General features: G+C 35.0%; 1 protein-coding gene across 1 annotated transcript; it reads left to right on the forward strand.

Annotated features, from left to right (window-relative positions):
- Positions 1-27,342, forward strand: LOC140437596 (putative inorganic phosphate cotransporter). Its single transcript, XM_072527203.1, has 9 exons — positions 1-193; positions 6,724-6,863; positions 7,457-7,769; positions 10,977-11,194; positions 12,705-12,857; positions 15,827-15,959; positions 20,243-20,487; positions 23,841-23,970; positions 27,261-27,342. The coding sequence occupies exons 1-9, from the start codon at positions 103-105 to the stop codon at positions 27,290-27,292; spliced, it is 1,455 nt and encodes a 484-aa protein (XP_072383304.1). The 5' UTR covers positions 1-102; the 3' UTR covers positions 27,293-27,342.

Genomic DNA, 27,342 nt, shown 5'->3' on the forward strand with positions numbered 1-27,342 from the left:
TCCAATCAGTGTTAGGTTGAACACCTGTAGATTTGGTTTTAATATAAACAGATATCTACAACCTAAATTATAAATATTCATTGAAATCATTAATTGTCAAAAATGAATAATTATAACAAACATGATGTTTCTGAAGAAAAGTCCCAAGAAGTTTTGGGTTTGATGAATAAGGATGTAGCTGCTGTTAATATTGGTAAGTACAACTCTGTATTTTATATATAAGTATAACAAAGAATCTCCATTTCTGTTAACACGTTTTTAATTTATATCCTCAATGTAAATTAAACTGGTAAATATATTTGTTTGACCAGCGAGCTCATGGGATATTTTTGAGAGGTCATTTGACCCAACATGAATCACAAATAAATCAATACTACAATATGTAATAACAATTTTAGAAACTATGCCGCACATTCCTATAGTTACTCTAAGAATGGTGGTTTAACTTAAGTGTTGCGCCTTAGATTTCTCACCACTGTTCCAGCCGAAATGAACGCCGTTAAAAAAAATTAAACTAGATACCGATCCGAAACTTTGTGTTTGAATGCCGTAAGGTGGCAAATTTCCGAAAATGGGGAAAAATAATAGTGTATATTACTTTATGAGGCGGAGAAGCATGACTTTTCTTGACGCGCCAAATGAAGTGAGGCGCGTAATAGAGGACAAGTCAAGAAAAGTCGCTTCTTTGCCGAATAAAGTATACTATTTTTTCTTCAAACGTAGCAATTTTCAACCATAAATAGTACAATTCATACGCTATTTTTACTCGAAATTAACTGTGACAACTATCAAAGTAGTCTAGATGTTAGAAATTAAAATAATTAACTCGTCGGTGGGATTTGCGTCTCCCTGGTTACAGTTGTTTGACAGTTGTTTGCAATTATTAAAGACAGCTTATTGTTGTTGCAACCGCAAGCGCAAATTTAGTGCGAAAATGGAAAACCTAAACGAAATTGAGTCCGCGGCTAATGATGCAGTAGCACGTTTGGGGCCCTCCAACTCCGATAAGAACGATAATGCTCAAAAAATTTTAAACCCTCATGATTCGCCAACATCGGGAATGATTGCTGAAAGTTGTTCTCGACCATCAGTATCAGCAACAATTACCAATGCGTATCAAGAGTCGGGAACATTTTTTTTTGCACGGTTTCAATTTTGAAAATGCCTCATTACTAATTGTACTTTTAATATTACTATAAATAAAAATGATGTTTAATTGTTGTTAATGACATTTGTATTGTTGCTTTGTGACATGTTTCATATTGTTGCCATGACAAAATTTTTCCCTCCGCCGTAAAGAAATGGGAAAAAAACTGCTGCCGGCGGAGACATCAAACTTTGACAGGATCAAGTTAGATAAGTAATGTCATCATTATTTGACGTTTGAAGAAAAAAATTTTTTCCTGCTTCTGGTACCAACATCACTATTTTTATATTAACTACCTAAGGTATTAGAGCCGTACAAATGTGTTTGGCCAAAAAGTCCCCTTCCTTCAGTGGTAAGGTTATCTTACCTCGACTCATCTGTACCGATAAAAATTGAAGGCATAGTTTCAAAAGTTATTACATATTGCAGTATTATTTTATATTTTATGGTGCGTCACCAATATCAGACAGAATATGTTACTTAAGAGTAAGAGGAAAGTATAGGAAGATAATTATTATTAATGTACATGCGCCCACTGAAGATAAAGATTTAGAAAAAAAAAAAAAAAACAGAGTTCTACGAAAAGCAAAGCACCCTAATAGGAAATATACAGAAATTCATTATAAAGATAATGGTGACATGAATGCAAAAGTCGGAAAAGAGGAAATATATAGAAGAATAACAGGGGGATAAAGTTTACATAAGGAATCAAATGGAAACGGGAAAAAGTTAATAGAATTTGCTACAGAGAACAAAATAAAGATAGCTAGCAGAAGGTTTGATCATAAAGACATTCATAAGGTAACATGGACTTGGACATAATTAAAAGCAAACATGATAAGGCATTATTTGATTGCAGGAGTTACAAAGCGGCAGATACCAACAGTGACCTTACACTAATACTAGCAAAACTAAAACAAGAACTACCAATAATTTCAAAATCTGTTAGAGATAGATTAAATTACCGATTAGAGTGCCTTTAAGAGAAGCAGGTTGTAAACAGACTAGAGAAATAAATAAATAAAAACGGGTCTGCCAGTCCAGTGGGACTGCCGGTAGAAGTTATACTTCTATAAACGCATTCGCCGTTACAAATTTATTTGGGAGTCAATCTGCACAACCATTACATATGTAATGCTATAGGTAAGACATAGCAGAAAGAGAAACATAATTAATAACAACTTACTAACAATTAATAAACGACATTATTTGACCTGTAATAGGAGTATAGTAAATGAAGGATTGAATCAATATTTTGATGAAAATGTATATTTTTATTTTCATATATGTATGAAAGGAGTTGAATGCAAAATTTTTTTTACACATACTCTGCAGTAAAATTCATTGTTTATTTTGTTATTAATATAAAAATAAAATACAATACACTACAACATAATTCAATATAATAATACAATACAAATTAAAATGCAATATTCATAAGTATTTAAAAATGACAATAATATACATAACTTTTCTACTTACGCATGTGTTTAATTTACGATGTAATAATATTAATAATAAAGTCCTCCCCGACCGGGAATCGAAACCCGGTCTCCCGCGTGACAGGCTGGGATACTGACTACTATACTACCGAGGACATGACACAAACTTATTTCAAAATGACAGTTCTGGGTCATACAGTGATTTATTGAGATTATTATTTTAAAATACAAAAGACTAATGTAATTATGAACATTTAATAAATAATACAAAACATATCACATCAATAATAATATTAATAAATATTTTATTATATATACATATTATATGTATATATATAATATATATAATATTAAATATATATACAAAAGGAACATTTTTATATTCGAGAGAGGAAGAGAGAGAAAATATATCTTCTGTCTCTCTCTTACTCATTATCTTACATATATAATGATTTCACAGATTCACTCCCATACAAATTTTCAACGTAGAGCGCGCGTATAGAAGTATAACTTCAAAAAACTAGAGAATCCAGTCAAACAGGATATAGAAAAAGAGTGGCAAACCATGCAGACAGCCATGTTGAAAGTAGCGGAAAAGTGTATAGGAAGAGAGCATATGAAAAGACGGCAAGACTGGTTCGATGAAGAATGAAGGAGTGCTTTGGTAAAAAGGAACAAGGCAAAACTACAAAGAGATGAAGAAAATACCCAAAATGTGGCAAAACTATGTGACAAGAAGAAGGGAAGTGAAAAGAATTATTGGCAGAAAAGAAAACAGCTAGAAAAGCAATTGAAAAACATAGAAGAAGTCTACATAAACAAAGAGGTAAAGAATTTCTACTAGGAACTTAAGAAATCCAGAGAAACTACAAAGAATAATCCAAAGTATTGCAGAAACAAAGAAGGCTTACTTCTAGGTGAAACAATAGAAAAATTAAGCAGATAACAGAGGAATATTTCGAAGATCTATTAAATACAGTATAGTACAGTATAGTAGCCAATAAGAGGAACTGGAGGGAAATGAGAAACGGCAAGAAGATAAAGAAGGGACGTGCGAGAAACCAACTTTGAATGAAGTCAAAAAAATAATAAGAGACCTAAAAAATAACAAAAGTGCAGAAGGAAGTGGTATCCCAGCTGAGATTTTTAAGGAAGGTGGCGAAAGATTGAAGGAAAGGATATTTTACCTGCCACTAATAATTTGGCAAAAGGAAGAAATGCCGAAACAATGAAATACCGCTCTTATTTTTCCTATCTACAAAAAATGAGACAAAACGGAGTGCGAAAACTATAAAGGTATAGTTCGAAATATTCTATAAAATACTTGCAAAAATTATTAGAAAGAGATTAATTAAAAATGACAACAAAGTGATTGGAGAATACCAGGGAGATTTTAGACCAGAAAGAACAGCTGCTGATCAAATAAGTATGTTAAAATTAATACAAAATAATAGCTATGAACAAAACTTAAGATTACTACAGATTACATATGCTATTTATTGATTTTAAACAAGCATATGACTCCCTAAATCGAACGATGCTATATGAAGCCATGAGGACATTAAAAATACCAGAAAATCTTGTAAGGCTAGTAAGAATGACGCTTAGGAACACGATAAATAGGGTAACAATGAAAGGAAGCTTTTCAAGACAGTTCACAGTAAATAGAGGTTTAAAACAAGGGCATGCGCTATCAACGAATTTATTTAACCTAGTATTAGAACAAATCATAAGAAGATCAAATATGAGCACAAACATGACTATTTTTAATAGCAGGGAACAGTTCATAGCGTACGCGGATGATGTGATACTAGTGAAAACAAAAAACATTTAGAAAAAGTTTTCCAGAAATTTGAAGAAGAAGCGAAAAGATAAGGATTAATAATAAACCAAACAGAAACACAATATATGGAAATAAAAGGAGACATAACAAATAATAACAAATATATCAAAATGAAAGGAGCAGAGACTGTTTATAATTTCTTGAAAAAGTGTCAGAATTTGAATACTTAGGAGTAACCATAACGAACACGGGAAAAGAAGAAAAATTGAAAAAAAAATATTGACTCCTTATGATTCTCTTGGGTCTATCTTAAGGGGATTTTCACGTGTACAGCTGCCGAGGTGGTAATTGGTAGAATGTGGTAGTGACAACTAATTTTGAGTCTTTTACGAATTTTTCTAGGACGTCTCCACTCTCGTTTCTGAATTTAAGTCCATGTGCTTTGATCTACTGTGTTTTATCTTCAGCTCCAAACTTAGCATTCAAATCTCTCATAATAATTAAAACTTCCTGTCATGGAATTTTTTGTATGATTCTGTTGATTTTCGGATAAAACTTAATGGTTTTTTATTATATTCTACATGTGATGAGGTTGGCTTGCATTTGTAGTAACATCAGTCAAAAGGAATATGTAACTGAGAAAATAATAGCCTATTTTGGACATGTTTTTTAAAGAAATGGCCTTGAGAAATTCCCAATACAGGTTGGCGTGGAAGGTAAAACAGCGAGAGGCAGGTTCCCTACAAGGTATGCCAATCACTTTGTCTTAATCATTGGTGTTCTACAACAAGAATGTGCAAAGTTGATGAAATATCGACAAAAATGTAGGAATATCGGCAATACCAACTTCTAATAACTCATTTTGACAAGATGCCTGTATCTGGTTAGCAAATAAGATAAAATAACACTTCAACCAATGAAGTACTTTTTGCACAGTTTCCTCGAATAACGGAGTCTTCTTCTTCTTAAGGTGGTGTGCATTTCTGCGTAGGCGTCCACCGTACATCGTCTTGTCAGGTGAGATGTTAAATAGTCAGGATTAAATAATTGTGTTTTTAGCAGCATTGCGAAGCATTACATAGCTGTGGATTCCTGTCCATTGTCGAACATTGCGCAGCCATGACATTTTTTTACGTCCCAGACCTCTCCTACACTCTATCTTCCCTTCGAGTTTCAGTTGCTGAAAAGTATATATTTCTCCTCGTAATATGTGTCCCAAGTATGCAGTCTTCTTACTTTTTACATAACTAAAAAGTTCCCTATCCTGTAAGCCCGCTCTTCTGAGTACTTCCTCATTTCTGACCCTGTCTGTCCATGATATTATAAGCATTCTACGCAGGCACCACATTTCAAACACTTCAAGTTTGTTAATGGAACTGGCCTTTAACGTCCATGCTTCCATTCCGTACACGAGAACAGGCCACACGTAACACTTGAGCATCTTGTATCGGAGTTTGAAGTCCAATTTGCAATCAGTCAGAAACTTACGAAGCCTCAAAAAGCTTTTCTGGCTTGTTCAACTCTGCTCTTTATTTCATTCTCGGGGTCCCAACCCTCGTTCAGCAAACAACCCAAGTATTTAAATTGCCTGACCTGTTCGATTTATTTCTTCTCCAGAGACATATATCTTAGCGTTGGGGTAATCAATTCTACTTATAATCATTGTTTTTGACTTCTTGATATTTATTTTCAAACCCCGAGCTTCACTTGCAAGAGTTAGATCATTTAAAAGGCATTGAAGATCTTCGATGTTATCTGCCACTATGGCTGTATCATCGGCATACCTGATGTTATTAATAAATATGCCGTTAACTACCCTTATTAGAGTCTGCCAGTGCTTCTGCGAAGGCTTTTTCTACGTATAAATTGAACAGCATTGGAGACAGTATACAACCTTGCCTTACTCCTTTTTTAATGGAGAAATCTTCTGTTTCGTTGAAATTTTGAAGACGTACTGTTGCTGTCTGGTTGCAATACAGATTGGCGATAATTCTTATATCCTTGTCGTCCAATCCCAACTCTTGTAGGTATTTTATCATCAATTCGTGTTTTACATTATCGAATGCTTATTCATACTCGATGAAACAGACAAAAACATCCTTTCTTTGATCTAAAGAATTCTGTATTAATGTTTGCATACTAAAGATCGCTTCTCTCGTGCCAAGTCCATTTTTGAAACCAAACTGACTTCATCCACTGACCTCTTCACATTTCTTAAACAATCCAGTGTGCAGTATTCTCAGGAAAATAACGGAGTAACCTAGTTAAAGTTCCGCGATTGTGTCACTTTGGGCGATATAATCTATGTAAGTGATATTTACTAGTAATATTTAAACATTCTCATATTTCAGGGCCAACGATTGGAAAAAGACATTCCCAAGCTCTTATCCTTTGTATTTTGATAACTTGTTGTTTCGTTACTAGAACAGCATTGACTGTTGCCATAGTAGCCATGACTGATCCAACAGCCAACAGCAACAAAGACATACCGGTGAGTTATTTCTTTTCTTAATTTAAGAAATTAGAAAAAATACTTACATGAAATATCCGTCAAATTTTTTCATCTGTCTTCGCCTTTATGTTTCGAATATTAGCTTCCCTCAAGGCAATTTGAGCTTTATTTAAGAATTATTTAAAGAATCTCATGGTTTTTATGTTACCTTGTTGCACTCTTCGTTGTACAATTCTTTCTTTAGATGTTGTCCAATTTAGAACAATTTGGCTTCAATCCAGTTTGCGATTGGGGTCGCATTTCTGTTAGTTTTCTCTACATTTTTCTTTGGAGACTCAGTAGAATACTTTCCAAGTTCTGTTCTAGATTTTCTTTTTTTTTGTATATTGTCCAATTTTTTTTCAGGCTCTTGTACAAGAAATATTATTATTACCGGACAGTGCACTCATACACTGCCGACTTAATCTTCCAGTGTTCATATATATCAGAGAACATATATCACATATTGCTGAAGAAAAGGGGGAGGCTCCAGGGAAAGGTGTATTTGTCTAACCAAAAAATTGTTTTTTAATTGTTTCTTGTCTCTATTAAATAGGAAATATGAATTGTCTGTAATAATTTTATTTTCGTAGACCTACAACTGGGATGACAAAAGCTTAGTGATGGCCTCTTTTTTATGGGGCTACTTTATTCCTCAAATAGCCGCAGGATACTTATCTGATAAATATGGTGGCAAATGGTTTTTGGTTGTAAGTACCACGATCACTGCAACAGCCGGTCTCGTGATACCTTCAGCAGCTCTATATTTTGGCTCAAAAGGAGTTATGGTTTGCCGATTTTTTCAAGGTCTATCTCAAGGATTTTTGTTTCCGTCAATGCACGGAATATTAGGCAAGTGGATACCTGTTCCAGAGAGAAGTAGATTGGGCACTTTTGTTTATTCAGGTAAGATCATCTAACTTTTTAAAAAAGAAAGTAACTTCATCAAACAAGATAATGGATCTAGAAGAAACATGGGAATCCAAAAAAAGTGGCGGTACAATAAACTAGTGCAACGGTTCATACTATATTTTCTGTATTTTTAAAAATTTAAATAATATTTTAAAAATTGAAGAAGGTAATTTTATTATTTATTAATTTTTTTTATATTTTAAACAAATTCACCTAACGCCACCTGTTAAAGTATTAACAAAGCATACGTTGTTTACTTCTGAAATACCTGTCAAATTCAAACAAAATATTAAATTAATTATAAAATATAAAAGAAAAGACAGTTAAGATTTGATTTCACTTACAGTGCGTTTGTGTATCCGCTTATACGTATTTATAAAAAGAACAACTTAGTTTTATTATTGGTGTAAAGTATACCCTAGAAAAGTGATACTTTTCATCACTGAATATTTTAATATTTGGCTAGTGAATGATTGCTGGTGCATCTTTGCACCAACTAAAAGTAAAAAAATGTTCGTCGGCCCAGTTTTTTGACTTTAAACTACCTTTTTCTTCTTCTTCTACGGCACTACAGCCCAAATTGAGCCTTGGCCTCCTTTATTTTTTGCCTTCACCCTTGCTTGTGTGTGGCTGATCTTCTCCATACAAGGACTCCTAAAAGGGCTTGTGCGTCGCTGTTTACTGTGTCTTTCCAGCGCTTTTTTGGATTTCCAACCGATCTCTTTCCCTGTATTCTAGCATTCAGTGCTTTTTTGGTAGCCTATCTGAAGTCCCATTCTTATCACATGTCCAACCCATTACAATCATTGCATTCTAATGACTTCTGAAGATTCCGTTTTCCCTCACAGGTTCTAGTATTCTCCTCAGTATTTTGCTTTCGAATGTGTCGAGTTTGCTTTTGGATGTTTCTTTCAGAACCCATGCTTCACTGCCATAGCATGCTATTGGACGAATTAAGGTTCTACAGAGGACAAAATAGGCTCTGTTTGCCTGCGTTATTCTCTTCCGTATTTCTTCATCTTCTGATCCGTTGGCATATACTTCTACACCCAGGTGTAAACTTTCCAACCGTTTCAATGTCATCTTCATGTATATTACTTTTGTGGGACTATATTTCTTCTCGTCTGTATCAATATTTTTGTTTTTTCTGCGTTAATTTCCAGACCTAGCTTTTTGTTTGCGTTTTTAACTCTGCGTATGTTTCCTGTGCTCCGGTTGATGTTCTACTCATAATATTAATATTATCGGCATAAGCGTCCAGTTGAACCGTTCGGTAGGTCAGTAGATTCCCTCGTCCAGTTTGCATTTTCCTAACCGCATACTCCAGTGCCAGGTTAAACAAAATTGGGGCCAGCCCATCTCCCTGCTTTAGTCCCTGCAAAATTTTGTAAAAGTCTGTCCGGTGGTTTTGTATTCGTACAAATGCCTGAGTTTCATCCATGGTGGCTTTAATGAGTCTAGTTAGCTTGTGTGGTATTGCCAATTCAGCCAATATATTGTAGAGTTTGCTCCTTTCGACTGAGTCATATGCCTGTTTGAAGTCTACAAACACGTTGTGAACATCAATGTCATGTTCCCATGATGTATTCAAGATCTATTTGACTGTAAATATTGGATCCAGTGTCGATCTTCCCCGTCGGAAGCCCGTCTTTGAGCTTTATACCCACCTTTTATCTTTTATAGGTATTCGTTAGCCCCTATAATTTCGTTTTTGTTTGAAATTTTCTTTCATTTTTTCATTTATCCATTTTTATAGGCTCTTGTTTTATTTCTACATATCTTGTCTGCTTTCCGTCTTGCGGCTTCAAATGATGTTCGTTTTTCTCGTGTTCTTCTTATTACATACATTTTGTGTGCTTCATTTCTTTCCTCTATTGCTTGTCTGCACTCGTCATTGAACCATGCTCCTCTCCTCTCCTTTTTCTTGTTTCTCAGGGTCTACGCTGCTTCTCAGTATTGTTTTTTTGATATTGCGTGCAATTCTAGCGTCCTTAAACTATTTGCGACTTCTTCTTCGAACTTCTCTTAACATTCCTGAATAGTCAGTTTTTCCATGTCCAGTTTATTTGTTTTTTGTTGTCTTTCGTTTCTTTCTTTGTTAACTCTGCTTCTAAATTTGGTTTGGAGTCAAAGATTGTCTGATCCACAGCATGCTCCTTGTCCTTTTCTCACATCTGAGATATTACTAGCTGCCCTTTTGTCTACCAGCACATGGTCGATTTGATTGGTTGTAGTTCCATCTGGTGAAATTCATGTCATTTTGTGTATGTCTTTATCTAAGAAGCATGTTGAACTTATAACCATGTTTTTACAACCTATTCTCGCTTGTTTCATTATGCAGTGGGTGTTTTGCTGTTGTGCCATAGAACTGTGACTCTTTACCTATTTTAGCCTTTATATCACCCATTATAATCTTGATGTCATTTTTGAGCGCATTGTCATATACTATCTCCAGCTGTTGGTAAAAGCTTTTCTTTGTATGTTGTTCTTATTCTTCTGTTGGGCAGTGAATGTTTATTATTGTTAGGTTGAAGAAGTGTGTACAAATTCTTAACTTACATATCCTTTCACTGACGGCCTGGAAGTCTATGATTTTTGACTTAAAATCATTATCCACGACAAATGCAACTCCACATTCTTTGCTTCCTTGTTTCTTCTCAGTATATAGAATTGTTGCGTTTTAGTGTCCCTGACACCTTTTCCCAGCCATCTTGTCTCCTGAAGAGCAGCTTATATCATTTTAGTTCTTACAGAAGTGCGTTTTGAGCTCCTGGTCTATTTAGTGTCCTTACATTCCAGTTTCCAAATATATAGTCCATGTTTCGTAGCTTGACTCATTTCCGAAAGTTCCGTCATGTATTCCGAGTCAAATGTTCAGGTTTCGTAACATTGTGTTTTTTCTGGAAGTGGGTTGTCAGCCCACTGCCCAACCTTCCTCCTTTATCTGGACTTAGGACCAGCAGTGGTAACTCCTGAGTTACTCGATCCACTCATTTGTCACCATAAGTGGAGTTATAGAATGATCATAGATAATTGAATTTGATAAAACAGTATGAGTAAGAGACGAGATATAGAGACTCATCCTAAAAAAAGAAAACGGTAATTTGTTGTAGCATCCTAAGTTTATAATTTTAGCATAATCAATCATTTTTATATTCACTCAAATAATATTCAAACTTGTAACAAAATATATTGTTTCAGGTGCAACACTAGGTATATGTTCTTCCTTGATATTGACTGGATACATTTCTTCGACACGCTATGGATGGCCCATGGTCTTTTATCTCTTTAACACTGTCATGTTGATAGTGGTTGGTATTTATGCCTATATTGGCAGCAACGACCCAAGTAGTCATACTACAATTAGCGAAGAGGAGAAGAATTACATTGTAAATAGTTTAAACACTGCGACTGATCGAGTAAGTAATGCATTGAAGATGGATTAAGCGAAACTTTACATCACGATACTTTTGCATAATATTTATTTAAGCATTCCATAAAATCCTAAATCCTCTTTACACTCAGAATATAAGCTACTAGTAATACTAATGTCTGTTATTGCTGAATGATTGTTAAAGTCAACTATATTTTTATCTCGGATATATCAATTTTTAATAATTTTAAGAGTATAAAAGATACATTATTTTCAAATTTCTGTATTAAAGTTACAATCTCTACCAATTGTAGATGCCACCTTTTGTAGCTATTCAGTTCAAGTGGGAAATAAGCAGAAGCCAAACACAGTGGCCGTTCTGTGTTAGGATTTGTATAGACCTCTCTGATGAAGCAAGTTTATGTAGAAATAACGCGGTATAAGACTCTAATGATACCGATTCATACTCAAAGAGTTTGACGAATTGTGCTCTTGCGCCAGGTGGCTTAAGGTAATCGTTTCTGTGAGAAGGAAAGAGACGTAATATAAACAATAATTCGTGAACAATGTCATACTTGTGCAAAGATCTAGCAGTAGCGGTTCCCAACCTTTGTTCGCTTGAGGCACAACAACTTAAAAACTCGTTTATCCACGGCACACTTGAGTAAATAATCTCTATAATGAGTATAATCATAATGTATTGTTATGTGATTTTTTTAATATGTAACTTTCTTCAAAAATATAATTTAAAACATAATTCATTGAGCTAATGCTGTGCTCATTATGTAAACTAATTACTAAAATTAAGAAAAGAAAATGATGCAACATCTACATTATCTTTGATTTCTTTCAGTTTTCACTGAAACCTTTGTTTCTTCAACTAGCTTACTGTACTTAAGTCTGAGTCCAAGGTCGTTTTTTATATCTGTCAGTTTACTCCCTTCAACAGTAATGAACAAGGCCGTGTCATAAGATGACTTGATGTATGAATTTCGCACCCAGTCCATTGATGACGTATCGAGGGAGGGAAAATACCTTTTGATATTGTCATTCAGCTTACTAAGATTTTTCAAAAAAAGGTCTGACAGATTTGGTTCTACATTGCAATTGTTTGTTAACCGAAACATGCCCCAGGTAGCTTTATTTTCAACTTTCTTTTTCTACAAGTAAATACTAGTAAAACAGACGGTAAAATTGCGTGGCACACCTAAAGGAACTTCAGGACATACCAGTGTGCTACGGCATACTGGTTGGGAACCTCTGATCTAGCGGATGGACTTTGCTTAATTAGTTAATAACAATTACCTATTTCCATGTTTACTTCTGTTATTTCTTTGGTTGTCGTCAACTAAAATACTACACCATTATCGATAAATATTTCAAAGCATTTGACATTCGCTATTATCAACCAGCTTCCAACTGGTTGGGCTGGGACGAAATATACTATTTTTAACAATTTTTAGGCAGCTTTCTTATTTAAGCACTAAAATATTGACCAATCAATTTTACATTAAAGAAAATTTTTTGCTAATAACAGGTAAACTTTATTATTTTAGGACAACTTGTCGGTTCCCTGGAAGGAAATACTCACATCTAAGCCGTTGATTGCTGTGCTAGTTACCAATATTTGTTGTAACTTTACTCACTGGTTGTTTATTTCGGAAACTTCTATTTATTTTGACAAGATTATGCACTTCGATCTTAAATCTGTAAGTATCCTAATTAGAATATTTTATAGAAATCTAATTTATCATAATTTAATCCGTTAGTCTAAGATGCACTCCAAGACCCAGGCACTTTAAATACGGTTTTTCAAGAAATGAACAACAAGTTCAACGAAATTAAAATAGAAGATAGAGATAGAGTACTTAGGACATGTGATGAGAGGGCAAAAATACGCATTACTACAACTTATTATGCAAGGCAAAATCCGAAGAAAGCGAAATGTGGGAAGACGGAGAATATCCTGGCTTAAGAACTTAAGGGAATGGTTTGAATGCAGTAGTGCAGAACTTTTTAGAGCGGTAGTCAACAGAGTCCGCATAGCCATGATGATTCACCACCTTCGATAGAAGATGGAACTTAAAGAAGAAGAAGAATATAGCTGATGTTGGATGACCATTTTATTCGAAAGTTGTGGAATTTGTGGAAGTTGTTGTAAGGGTGTACAGTCTTGTACGAGTTCTAAAGCCTGAAAGGATAGTAACTGCACTGGTGTGCGACTCATAAGTTCCGAAGTAACAAACAAATGCTCGAATATGGCACACACTTCCAATCAGGTACACCCTATATCTGATTCAACGAATATGGATTTCCAGCTCTACCAACGAGGAGGTTTGCACTTGGACGATTTTTGTGGTAAAGGTAAAACACGACGTGGACCCAGAAGAAAATAAAACTGAAGGAAGCCAATTGCGTCTGACGAACGAGGGGCAAAGCAATTCCACTTTTCTGAAAACAAATGAAAACAATAATAATCGTTGCATCTCGAGAAAATCTTTTAAAACAACAACGACCAACTGGATGACATCAGACATCTTAGATCTAATGGACGTCCGGAGGCAGTACACATCCATAAATGGAGAAAAATACAATAAAATACATAATGAAATCCGAAAAAGGATTAAAGTAGCAAAAAACCGATGGCTATAAGAATCCTGTTTAGAGACTCAGAAACTGGAGCAAAGACATCACAGCTTCCATTTGCATAAAAAACTAAAAGAATTAACAGGCAAAAGCAGAATTTACAGGAAAAATATATTACAAGACTCTGGTGGTAGATTTTTTTAAGTGATATTAAAGAGCGCTGAACCGAATGAAAACATTAAATATTAAAATTATTTAATGACGACCAAGAAGTAACATCTAACCGAGATACTGGCCACCGATTCAAATCTTTCAGAAGGCCACCGGCCAAGCAAAATAAAGGAAAGCTTCTAGTCCTGACGGCCTTTAAAATTGTTACAACTATTAGATGACGCAAGCGTTGCGATTATCACCTCCTTCTTTAATAAGATATACAGTAGCGGTAAATTACCAGAAAACTGGTTAGAATCAATATTTATAACAACTATTTCCAAGAAAAGGAATGCCAGACACTGTAGCAACTATCGACTTATCAGTTTAATGAGTCACACGCTCAAAATTTTTATTATAGTATTGCATTGTGGCATAAATACACTTTGTAAAGGGATAACTGGTGATGAGCAGTTTGTTTTCCGAAACGGTATGAATACTCGCGAGGTTCTTTTTTGCATACGAATACTCTTACCAAAGAGTATTGAGTTTAGGAAAAATATTTACGTATGTTTTACAAATTTCGAAAAATCCTAAAGAGTACCACATACACTACTATTTTAATGCTTGGACTCACTTGATCTGGACACCTATAACATTAAATTGCTCAAAAATCTTTACCACAATCAGACCGTATTAAGGTGGATCAAGAGGTTTAAGTTAAAGTTTCTATTGTTGTTGTACCAGAAAGTTGTTGTAAACTTTCTTATCATGGATAAAGTAAAAGCCATCTCACCAAGTAAAAAAGCAGAAATAAAACCTTATTGTTAGACAACTAATCACTGTAACAGAAATATAATATCAAGATTCAAGGGTAACTGTAAACTGCAAAAGAGAAAAAACTTGGATTGAAAAAGATTGAAAAAGTTTGAAAAAGAAAATGAAAAATTGGCCATATTGTTTAAGCAAATAGTAAATAACTAAATAATGCAGAAGTCTGGCGTCAACATTTCTCGAATATTGAGAAATCGTTGGAGAATAAAGAATATGAGATTTTCAACCTTCTATAACAACTGAGTGAATACCACATTAACGATAAATATTAATATACCCAGGACATTAAAATGGCTGAAAATCTAAATGAAACGACAGTCAGTCTCAGACAGTCCTTAAGTGGGGAAAGGGTACTAAGAATCCCCCGGTCAGTCAATAAAATCCCAGAAGTGAAAACGACCGGTACGTGGAACATTCCAAGCATGCACCAAGCAGGACATACAGCAAATATTATTTAAGAAACGACATACCTAGATATTTTAGGATGAATTGAAGATCGATAGGCAGGGAAAATACAGGCAAGAATTATTTGAAGGTACAGAAAAAATACTGAAATAGATAATCCCTACGATTCAAAACTAACAAAGATTTTCGCGGAAAAAAGATGATAAATCATTAGGACCTGATGAAGTGTACGGTGAAATTTTAAAGCTATTAGAAGCACACTAAATCACAGCTCTTACAAAGCTAATTAACACTATACATGAGATGGGCATTTATCAAAAGACTGGTTACTATCAATATTCATTCCACTGCCCATTAGTTTGACTGATAGTTTTATGAGACATGTACTAAAAATTACTCCTTGCTACTATTCACTCGCACCTTTACAACAAATTAGAAGAACACTTAAGCGAAGTTCAATTTTAATTCAGAGCAAGACTCGCAACGAGGGAACTACTTTTTAGCTGGAAAACTTCTAATACAGATAGCTAATGATGTGTTTGCATGCTTCATCGATTTGGAGAACCCATTTTTTTTTATAATTTAATAATAGTATAAACACAATATATAAAAACAAAATATATTCTTCTCTATCTAATAGTAATATATATTAAACGTTTTTTACAACATTTAATTTAGCATTCACAAAGAATATCTTTTTTAGAATAGCATTCTGATCTCCGTTCCCTTTATAACGGAATTGTTTTTGGGATTTGCAATGTGTTTCATAGCAGATTATATTTATTCAAAGAACATTATTTCTACAACTGTTATAAGGAAAATTATGAATAATATTGGTAAGTTTTTATATTTTTTCACCCTATTAAGAAATATAACTTACCATTTAATATAACCAACGTCTGCCTTTGTCCTGCTCGGATATCTTGCGTTGGCTGGTAAATTCACTATACAAATTTTGTTGTCGATAGCTCGAGAAAAAACTTTAACTGTTGGAACCACTTACTTAACTTTTCTCATCCGCTGCAAAGCAACATCGTTACGAAATCTATGTACCCAGCTTTTTCGTAGAATCCTTCGATACACCCAAATTTCAAAGGCTTTAAGTTTCGTAAAAAGTGTAGGGATATAAAGTTGTGTTATAAAGGTAGCACCTTTTATCGGAACGATAAAAGGTGCTATCTATCGAGCGTCATAGACGAGAGATGGTTCTTGATAACTGTTCCTTATAAGAAAACTAACTCTTATTTATGGCTCCACGTGCCACACTGCGTTGGTCTGCAGGCTAAACTAAGTGAGGTTAGGTAGATATGGCGAAAATTCCACCGAGCGCCAGATAGGTCAAGGTCCACTCTGACGTCATTGGCTCCAATATCGGTAAACATTGGATCTGCATTACCGGGCGGCTGCATCTCGGGAGCCCCGTTTAGCCAAGATTCGAACCTGACGGGCGCCTTAGCCAAGTTCCTAATCTCGGCTACTGTCCATCAGTTGACGTTATATTTAAATTAATTGTTTTATTGTTATTTTATTTATAAATAGAATATTAGTTATTTGACAAAAAATTCTGCCGGATGGTTTTCAATCTCCAACGCGGTTTTCAGCACGCTAGGTATCACGGCGGTTTGTTGATATTCACTTGTCATATTTTTTTGGAGAAATGGATAAAATTATCATCCTTGTTAAAGGTGCTCGGATAAACTAGGAGGTCAGGAGAAACACTCAAAATTGATAAAGTTGAATTATGATACAAATATCCGTATACTGCAGAGATAATATGTAGTTGCACAACTGGAAACATTTGATAAAAAATAACCGTAAACCGCATTGTGTGTATAACAGTTGCATTATCGTATAACCCTGAAATATAATTCAGAATACCAATTTACAACGACTTTTCATCCTGTATAACATTTCTAGCAAAGGAAGAAAATTATCAGTTTGCAGTGATAAAATCATGTTTTTACAAAATAAATAAGTGTGGTCGGTTGTCCTGGAGTTGGGAAACTGGCTTCAAAGACGGAAGAACCGTGAAAGCGGTCAACGGCATAGATATGAGAAAGAAAGATTGGAACAAGGCACCACATTAAAGATCTGGATTGGATGAGTCCTAGTAGAATCAAATGGCTATGCTTTCAGTGAAATTCAATTCCGGAGTAAGCACCTCAATCGGACCTCCGGGAAGAGCAGTTACAAGTATAACAAAAATATTCAAATGCAAAGAAGACAACAGAATAGGTACATGAAACATGAAAACCATAACACTGGAAGGTAAAATCCATAATGCAATACAAGAAACGGCACACATAAAATTAAATATTCAGGGAATAAGCGAAATGCGTTGGCCAGGTTTAGAAACCGCAAATATTGGGGAACACCGCGTTTACTATTCTGGAACAGATAACCGCAAACATAAATTAAGTGTCGGCATTATATTGACAAACGAAGTGGCAAAATCTGTTGACAACTTTATCCCAATCTTAGCAAGAGTGGTACTCATACAATTGAAAGCAAGACCAATCGATATCAATATAATGCAAGTGTATGCACCGACAACAAAAGGAACAGAAGAAGAGGTAGAAGTACCATAGCATTAATCAAGTCGCGAAAGGGTTGAACAAGCAAGACCTAACAATTGTCATGTGTGACTTCAACTCCAAAGTTGGGGCCAGCAAAACATCATCTGCAGTTGGAAATTTGGACTAGAAAACCGAAACGATCGGGGAGATACACCGGAGATTTTTGCGGAAGCAAATCAATTAGTAATCATGAATACCTGGCTTAAGCTACACCCAAGGAAATTGTACACCTAGAATCTCCACAGGATTCTGTGGGAACGATTGTAAGAAATCAGATTGATGCTAGTAAATAGGAACAGCTGTACATCTGTCAAAACATACCAGAGGGTAGACATAAATTCTGATCATGTACCAGTTGTAGGTAATTTCAAAGTCAGAATGAAGAAGGTAAGGAATACAAGTAAGTCGATAAAGAATTATGATGTTAGAAAACTGAAAGATTTCAATGTTCGACTGAAGGTGAGTGAAAACCTCAATACAAAGGTGCTAAAATGCAGAAATGCAGAAACTATAGAGGAAAGTCTGATCATAATACAAGCAACACTTAGAGAAATAAAAGAACACAACTTGAAAAAAGATACAGAGAAACGGAAATCGTGGATGACTGATGAAATATTTAAACTTATGGATTAGAGAAAAAAAACAACGAAAATCTTTAAGAATATAAGAAAATACATACCATCCTCAGAACAAAGTTAAGAGAAGTCAAAGAGAACCAAAAAACATAACAATGTCAAGAAAAAGAGGAGTATCAGAGTCGATATGATAACTTTAACGTCCATCGAAAGGTGAAGGAAATAGCTGGAAAATTTAGAAGGATCTTGCCATAACTAAAGAAGATAAAAAGAAAGTATGGAAAGAACACTTGGAAAAACTGTTCCACGACCTTATTGTTTCCAAGAACAATACAAGAGACCACAATTGAAGAAAATTCCGAAAAAAGGAAAGGTACCGGGACTTGATAAAATTCCTGCAGAACTGCTGAAGCTATTAGATGCAGAACAAATAAAAATACTAAAATATGAAATATACAAGGCAGGAGTAATACCAGTAAAGTGGCTCAAATCGGACTTCGTACCATTGCACAAAAAACCAGGAGCAAGAGTTTGTGAAGACCATCGGACCATAAGCCTAATGAACCATTTACTAAAGCTGTTTTTAAAATTCATCCACAAAAGAATTTACCAGAAATGCAAGTTTCAGAAATGTAGAGATGTCAGCTGTGATGTTTTTGCATGCCTGATTAACTACAAGAAGGCTTTTGATAGAGTCAAGTATGAACAAATAATGGAAGTGCTGAAGAGGATAGCGATTGATGCAAGAGACCTAAAAATAATAGCTAACCAGTATTGGAATCAATCAGAGGTGCTCCGAATAGATGGAGAGTATACGGATCACGCCAAAATCTTAAGGGGAGTGAGACAGGGGAGCATAATTTCTCCACTGATATTCAATCTGTACTTCGAGCACATTTTTGAAGAGTCTCTAAAAAATATTGATTAAGGCATCTCAATAAATGGAGTCAAGCTCAATAACTTGCGGTATGCAGATGATACAATAATATTTTTCAATACCATAGAAGGGTGCAAAACTTAATCAACAAAATTCCGGAAACAATTAGAACATATGGACTGGATATAAATAGCAGCCAAACCAATCTAATGATCATCAGCACGGAAAACATAACTGGAGCAAATCTGTATTTGAACCAAATGAATTAACGTGTCTCACAATACAACTACTTGGGAGCTATATTCAATGAGTCGTAGGACAATATTCAAGAGATTAAGTGTTGCATCGGAAAGGCAAAAAGTGCATTCTTGACTATAAGCTCTGTGTTCAAGAGCCATGACTTCAGCCTGGAAACAAAAATAAGGCTCTCCAAAGAATGCGGAAACTCTATCAAAACTTCAGGCTTTTGAGCTATGGTTATACAGAAGGATCCTGAAGATACCATGGAAAGACAAAGTCTGCGGTACAAAGTAAGCTGTAGTAATTGGCACATATAATGAGAAACCAAGGCAGATATGAGCTACTCCAATGCATTTTGCAAGGTAAAAGTAAAGGAAATAAGGCCCCATGGTTTGCTAACCTAAAAGCATGGTATAGAAAGATTTCAACACAGTTATTTCGTATAGCAAGCAACAAAGTGATAAAAGCCAGAATGATCACCAACGTTCGCAACGTACACGCCTTTGAGGTGTTTAGCTTCAGCCCATATTCATCACACGTTGTGGTAATCTTTGTAATCAGATGCCCTTAATTTTGATACCACATTTCAGAATAATCCTTTATCCTCACTAATTCTGATGTTTGCATCTTGATGTCAGTAACTATTTTGATACCTAAGTCTTTATCTACATGAAACCGTCCATATTGCACAAGATCGCAGCCAATGAAGATAGTAAGATAATCATAAGTGTCACCACGCCCATTCTAAATATTTTTCTGTTACGGATGTGATACTTTATGTCCCATATGTTTGTTGTTATGTTTTTAGAGAAATTTCATAACACATTTCATAATATATAACCATATTTTAGCTATGCTTGTACCAGCAATTGCCGTTTTTCTTCTAACTACCGCCGGTCCTAGTGATAAAAACTATGCCATTTTGAGTATGATACTTGTCAACGGTTCTCAGGGAGCTGGTAAATCCGGTCACGTCGTGAACCATATGGATCTGGCTCCTAACTTTTCAGGAATTATGATGGGATTAACCAACGGATTATCGATCGTTTTTTCTTCGTTCGCTCCTGTTTTGACACACTTTATTGTAAGGGATGAGGTAAGTACCAAATTAAAGATAAAATCATTGTTATACTTCATTTATTGGTGTTAGTTTTGGTACTTGATTGTTTGTACTGATTTAGGTAATTCAATTGTAATGATTTTTCAAATAATTCAGACAGTACGTTATCGCTACCAATTAATGACAATTGTCATTGTCATCTTTTTCTTTAGTTGATATTACCATTACTTAAAATGAGCATATTTATAGAAAACTGATCTCTGGACTGACAACGAAACCGTTAATCAAATAGATAACATCCTAATGGATGCAAAGCATTCTTCCGACCTTATGGATATCAGAAGCTACCGAAATCCAAACTTAGATAGTGACCACTTACTTGTAATGGCAAAAATCAGAGGAAAGATTTCAAACCTAAAGAAGGATAAATATATGAAACAAGACATAATTCATTATCATCATTGGAGCTACAGCCCTATAGAAAAGCCTCGACCTTCCCAAGTCTATTACGCCAGTCAGTTCTATCCATTGCCAACTGTTGCCAGTTTGCTGCGCCTATTTGTCTACCATCCTCATCTACACCATCCCTCCATCTGAGTTTTGGTCTACCCCTACTTTTACTTCCCACAGGTTGTGACATAAGGATTCTTCTAGGAGCCCATCTTAGTCTTCCTATTTTTATAAGTGATACTACGTCTTTACCACCAAATATATGTTTATATCTGTGATATATCTAGTAGTTGTACCTCCTTCTCCAAACACCATTTTCACAAATGCCACCTAATATTCTTCTCAGGATACTTCGTTTCCATCTGTCTTGTAAATGGTCCATGTGTCCGATCCATATGTCAACACTGGTTGTATAAGGGTTTTGTATATGCTTATTTTTGTTTTTTGGCTTAAGTTTCTTTCTCATTTCTTCCATCCTGATATCTGGAGTGACAGAGGACAGGTCTCGGAGTGGTGATTGGACGAAATGTTAAAGATTTAAGGCTTGGCGCATAATCAACCCAGCCAAAGCCCAACACACGGCAAGGCCACGGGTGACCCGTGCATTTATTTTTCTAGCGCAGCACATATTAAACCCATCCGTGGGCTGTCACCGTGGCCAGTTGCTAAAATGACTTCAATCAATAAGCATTCGTTAATCAATTTACTGGACTCTGAATCGAAAGATAAAGACGTATTGATTATGTGTAATTTTCTTCCATCTTTGTTTCTTCATCATTTAATTTTGTCCTCGTATAGTCGTCGTGGCTGCTATCGTATACCACGGGATGATCCCGAACGAGTTCAATCAGCTTCTCTATGTCTATTTCGCAAAAACAAGTAAAAGTAAACAACAGAAAGCAGTGAGAGTGGAACACGCACGCCACGATCCACAAAAACTGTACCCTGATGACAAACTTTTCCACGTGTGACCGGTGTGCATGAGCTGGTCGTAGAATGGGTTCAATTTGCGGTACCTCGCTTCTAACGGTGGTTCACAAAACTGTCCACGGATTTCGCCGGCGTGTGCTGGGTCTCGGCTGGGTTCAATATGCACTGGGCCTTACTCCCTCGGGATCTCGTCCTAGCACAACTTTGTTAGGGCATTAGGAACCCAACACTACCTGGGTCGGTCACAGGTGTCTGTATGCAGATTTTCCTTCTTCTCTTTAAAGATGTAAAAAAAGTCCAAGAAAAACACTTTTCTATATAGGGTCACCAGCGTGTCTTCTTCCATTCATATATTTGTGCATTTTCTAGCAAATATTATATTCTTAAAAAACTTGCATAATACATAATTTCTATTGGCGTAAGGCAGAAATCTATTTCATACGGAAATAATGGTTTTCTTTTTCTTTCTGAAGTCTTAAAAATTTTTTGATGTTAATATATTATCCAGTGTCTTTTTCTCATCGTTAATACCAAATTACCTTTCTAACGTTTTTTTTTTGTATGACTCAATCTTATAATAATCGTTTTTCTTCAGTGTTTTTGACCATTTAAAGGCCTCACTTACATGTACAGGGTGAGTCATGAGGAATTTTACATACTTCTACCATATGTAGAGTCCCGCAGGGAGCATATCATGTGGCCACTAAAAAATGTCAACTCCTCTTCTTTATTAATTAACAGGGTGATTTGTGTAATTGACCATTTATTTCATTTTACTGTAGTGTTTATACGGCTCATTTGATTTTTAAAATTTTTGCATGATACAGTACACTACTATCATGTAGGAGCATCCTCAGAGTATCCGTAATTCAATACGTCAATTAACAATTCGGCAAGAAAAATGTGTACAGGCTGCAGGGTTCCATTTCGAAAATCTATTTTGAATTAAATTTATTTTGTTACCATTATTGTATCTTTTCCAGTTCTAATTTATGGGTTTATCATAACTATGTATATATTTTTAGTTTTTTTTTTTAAATTGTTCTTCGTTATTGTTAGTAGTTACTGTTTTTTGTTGTCTAGTGACTCAGTTTATCATTTCAATTAAAATGTTTGAAATTTATAACATTTGTTTAAATTAATACCTTATAATTTGATACTTCATTATGGTTGTTCTATTTTTGGTAAGATTTGATCGTTCACTAAAAATTTAATAAAAGTGCGACAACATTGTCGCATCTGTCGTTTTCATTGGCTATTTATGTAGTTTGAAAACCACTTATTGCATTTTAAAAAAAATTTATACAGGGTGTAATATTTAATACGAATCCCTAAATTAATTTTTCCAAAGCCAGTCCTGGAATTTTTTAGTTTAGCTAATACCAGTCGAATGCTTGATAGTAGTGTACTGTATCATGCAAAAATTAAAAAAATCAAATGAGCCGTATAAACACTATAGTAAAATGAAATAAATGGTCAATTACACAAATCACCCTGTTAATTAATAAAGAAGAGAAGTTGACATTTTTTAGTGACCACATAATATGCTCCCTGAGGGACTCTACATATGGTAGAAGTATGTAAAGTTCCTCATGACTCACCCTGTATAAGCGATGACATGACCTTCAAATTTTGGTGAAAGCTCCCATCTTCATCATTGACTCCACCAAAATTAATCAGCAAGTAAGTCATCACGATGATTATTATGCAATATGCTCGGGTTCTATCCATGCAAACTATCCAAAACTTTTGGCATACTGTATGTGCATCTTTAATTTGAAGAAAACTATTTTTAAAAGTACTCGAAAAACACATTCAGTGCAATAGGTGCCTAGACAAAAATAACAAAGTCTAGTTTGATGCAATAAAAACAAGAGCTTGTTCATTTAAATATAATTACTATTTGATGATAAACCAATTTTGAGTTTTTGCAATTAAACTGTAAGCACAAAGTTTTGTAGTCAAAAATCTTTGCTATACAAAAAATTATAAATTCTTTTAATTTTTAGCACAACATTAGTCAGTGGCGGATTATTTTCTACGTAACAGTGGGATTAAATATATTTGGTGGTATATATAACACCGTATTTACGTCGGCTAAAAGACAACCATGGAACGAAGGAAAGACGCGAAAGGAAGGTAAATATTTTTTAATTTATAGACAAGTTTTATTCTGATTATATTAGTATCCTTCGAGACAAAAATAATAAATTACTGTTACTGTGTGTAACAGATTGAAAACCTATCTACATTACCAAATACCTCAGGAACAAGCGGGGTTTGTAAAGGGTAAAGGTGCACGGGAACATATCTTGAACCTGAGACAACTCACTGAAAAGTCTAGAGAATTTCAAGTACCTATGATTATATTTATATTTGTGTTTAGGTTTGTTTCATCGACTTCGAGAAGGCGTTCGACAGAGCACAACACGATACACTTTTCGATTGCCTACGGGCAGCAGGACTTGACCACTACGATATAAGACTGCTGAAATACTTATATTACAATCAAGTAGCCTCTATCCAAATTGAAGACAGTTTGACTGAAAAAATATCCAAAAAACGTGGAGTACGGCAGGGTTGTGTTTTGTCACCCACTCTTTTTAATCTGTACTCTGAAGAAATCTTTGGGGAGGCTTTGGATGACAGACAAGAGGGAGTAAGACTAGGTGGAGAAGTAATCAACAATATCAGATACGCTGACGATACAGTCATTCTTGCAGAAAATTTACAAGATCTCTAAACATTACTAAATCTAGTCAGTGAAGCAAGTTATCGAGAGGCCTAAAAATCAACATTTCAAAGACAAAGTGGATGGCAGCTGGAAAGATCAATATAGATCAAGGTCTGATTTCTCTTAATGGAGAAAAGATCGAAAGGGTAAATCATTTCAAATACCTTGGCAGCTGGTTAAATGTAAATTGTGACTCTGATGAAGAGATAATAACCAGGATCGAAATATCACGTAAGGCTTTTATGACCTGGAAAGCAGTTTTATGCAACAGAAACCTGTCGATGAATATTCGTAAGAAGGTCCTGAAATGTTATGCGTGGTCCATCCTATTGTATGGTTGTGAGACATGGATGTTAAAAACCACAACGATAAACAAGTTAGAAGCATTCGAATTGTTGTACTATAGACGAACCCTAAAGATATCGTGGGTTTCGCACACTTCCAATGAAGATGTTCTTCAAATGATCAATTCAGAACGTTTGCTCATAAACACCATAAAGAGGAGAAAAAAAGAATACTTCGGCCATATAATTAGAGGACCTAAATACCATCTACTTCGCCTTATAATAAAAGTAAAAGTGAAAGGAAAGAGATGGATTGGTCGAAAGAAACTTTCATGGCTGCGTAATATTAGACTATGGTGTGGTTCCACAGTAGAAGAATTATTTCGCTCAGCAGCCGACAGAGAAAGGTTTCAGGAAATTGTAAACATGATGACGGCCAACGTCTGAATACGGACACGGCACCCAAAGAAGAAGATGATTATATGCTTCATTGACTACCAAAAGGCATTTGATTGTGTAAGCTGGATAAATCTGTGGTCCATTTTAATAGAAATGGGTACACCAATGTACTTGGTGACTCTTATTAAAAATCTGTACCAGTCCAGTATAGCAACAGTACGACTTCTTCTTCTTCTCGTGCCACTCCTAGCGGAGATTGGAAATCATCATGGCCACTGCGACTTTGTTAGCAGCGCGCCTAAAAAGTTCAATCGAACTACACCCGAACCATTCACGTAGATTACGAAGCCACGATATTTTTCTTCTTCCCACACTTCTTTTGCCCTGCATGATATTTCTTAAAAGTACGTAATTTTCACCTCTCACAATGTGCCCCAAGTATTCCATCTTTCTAGTTTTTATCTCATCTCACAGTACGACTAAATCAAACCAATTCAAGACCGAGAGAGGTGTTAGACAAGGATGCGTGTTATCACCTGACTTATTCAACATTTATGGTGAACATGTCATGAGGATGGCTTTAGATGGATGGGCCGGTGGAGTAACAGTGGCTGATAGGAAAATCTCCAACTGAAGATTTGCTAATGACACTACACTTATAGCAGCAAATTAGCAAGAAATGTTTACTCTTCTGCGAAGAGTTGAGTACAAAAGCAATAAAGTTGGTGTGAAAATCAATAAAGCTAAGACAAAAATACTGGTGGTCGACAGATTCCACACTATACAACTGACTAACAGGAATACCAGATAGTGGACAGTTTTGTCTATCTCGGATCTAGTATAACTAATGATGGTAACTGTAAAGCGGAAATTCGAAGACGTATTGGTATGGCAAAAAATGCGATGAGTCGCGAAACTAAAGTTTAGAAAGACAGATCTGTCTCTAAAAATAGCAAGATGAGACTGGTGAATGCCGTTGTATTCTCAATATTTCTATACGGGACAGGGACAGAGACAGAGAATTGATGCCTTTGAGATGTGGTGCTGGAGAAAAATGCTGCGCATACCTTGGACAGCTCATAGGACAAACGTTTCCATTCTGTTTCCAAACTGAGTCGAGATTAAAAAAAGACTGTCCACAATATGTCTGCAACGTATTCTGCAATTGTTTCTGGAAACATTCTGGGGCGAAGATCAAGAGGACGATTACCAACCAGATGGTCCGACCAAATTAAGAATTCAGCTGGAAAAGCTCTCAGAGCAGCTGAAGATAGAAACCAATGGAGAAAAATTGTTAGGAATATTGGAAGAAATCATGATCCTCAGTAATGGGGAATCAACAAGATAGAGAGACTGTGAAACGCGACGGAAAAATGCTTAGACATACAACTTTGGCAATTTATTAACTTAAGAATTTTACAGAAAACAAGTTGAATTAAGGAAGACAGTAACAGAAATGGCCACCAAAATAATAAAAAAAGAAAGTTGCTCAAACATTTCAAAAAAGTAACTAAAGGTGAAGTAAATAGTGGAGATGATAATGTTCATTGTTTAAACAATGCGACAGCAATGAAATATTGGAGAGAGCAATTAATACAGAAACGTAAAGATCGAAATATTCGAAAATTAGTTTGCATTTGTGCTAGGCACGATCAAAAACAGATGCAATTGTCAGTACAAGCCAGTTGACAGAAAAATAAAAGAATAAAGAAATAAACGTTCATATGGTATTCATTGATCTTGAGAAAGCATGTGATATAGGTTATTCAAAGGTTTTGTGGAAATATTTATTAAAGTTTAATATATGATGATATTGTAGTTTAAGCAGAAACTGCTAATAGATCATTTAAAAAGTGAAAGGGAAAAAAACAGACCAAGCAGAATGTTCATTTAAAGGTAGATTTTTTCTTTCTCTACCTACTAAAAAGATAGCCTCGAATCAGATATACAGATCATATACAACAAAAGAAGACTTTATTAGAATTTTTAATAATGTGTATTTTTCTTTTCAGAAAAAATGGACACCATTAAAATAAAACCATAGATATAATAATTAATGTATTTATTTTTGTATTAAATCTATAAAATTCAAAA

Source organism: Diabrotica undecimpunctata, chromosome 1 (assembly GCF_040954645.1).
Source record: "Diabrotica undecimpunctata isolate CICGRU chromosome 1, icDiaUnde3, whole genome shotgun sequence".
Taxonomy (NCBI): Eukaryota; Metazoa; Arthropoda; class Insecta; order Coleoptera; family Chrysomelidae; genus Diabrotica; species Diabrotica undecimpunctata.

Excerpts from the sequence above, each read along its gene's own strand:
- LOC140437596 (XM_072527203.1), top strand. The coding sequence starts at position 103 with ATGAATAATTATAACAAACATGATGTTTCTGAAGAAAAGTCCCAAGAA. Across the intron at positions 7,770-10,976 it reads GGGCACTTTTGTTTATTCAG|GTGCAACACTAGGTATATGT; the intron begins GTAAGATCATCT and ends ATATTGTTTCAG. Across the intron at positions 12,858-15,826 it reads TGCACTTCGATCTTAAATCT|AATAGCATTCTGATCTCCGT; the intron begins GTAAGTATCCTA and ends TATCTTTTTTAG.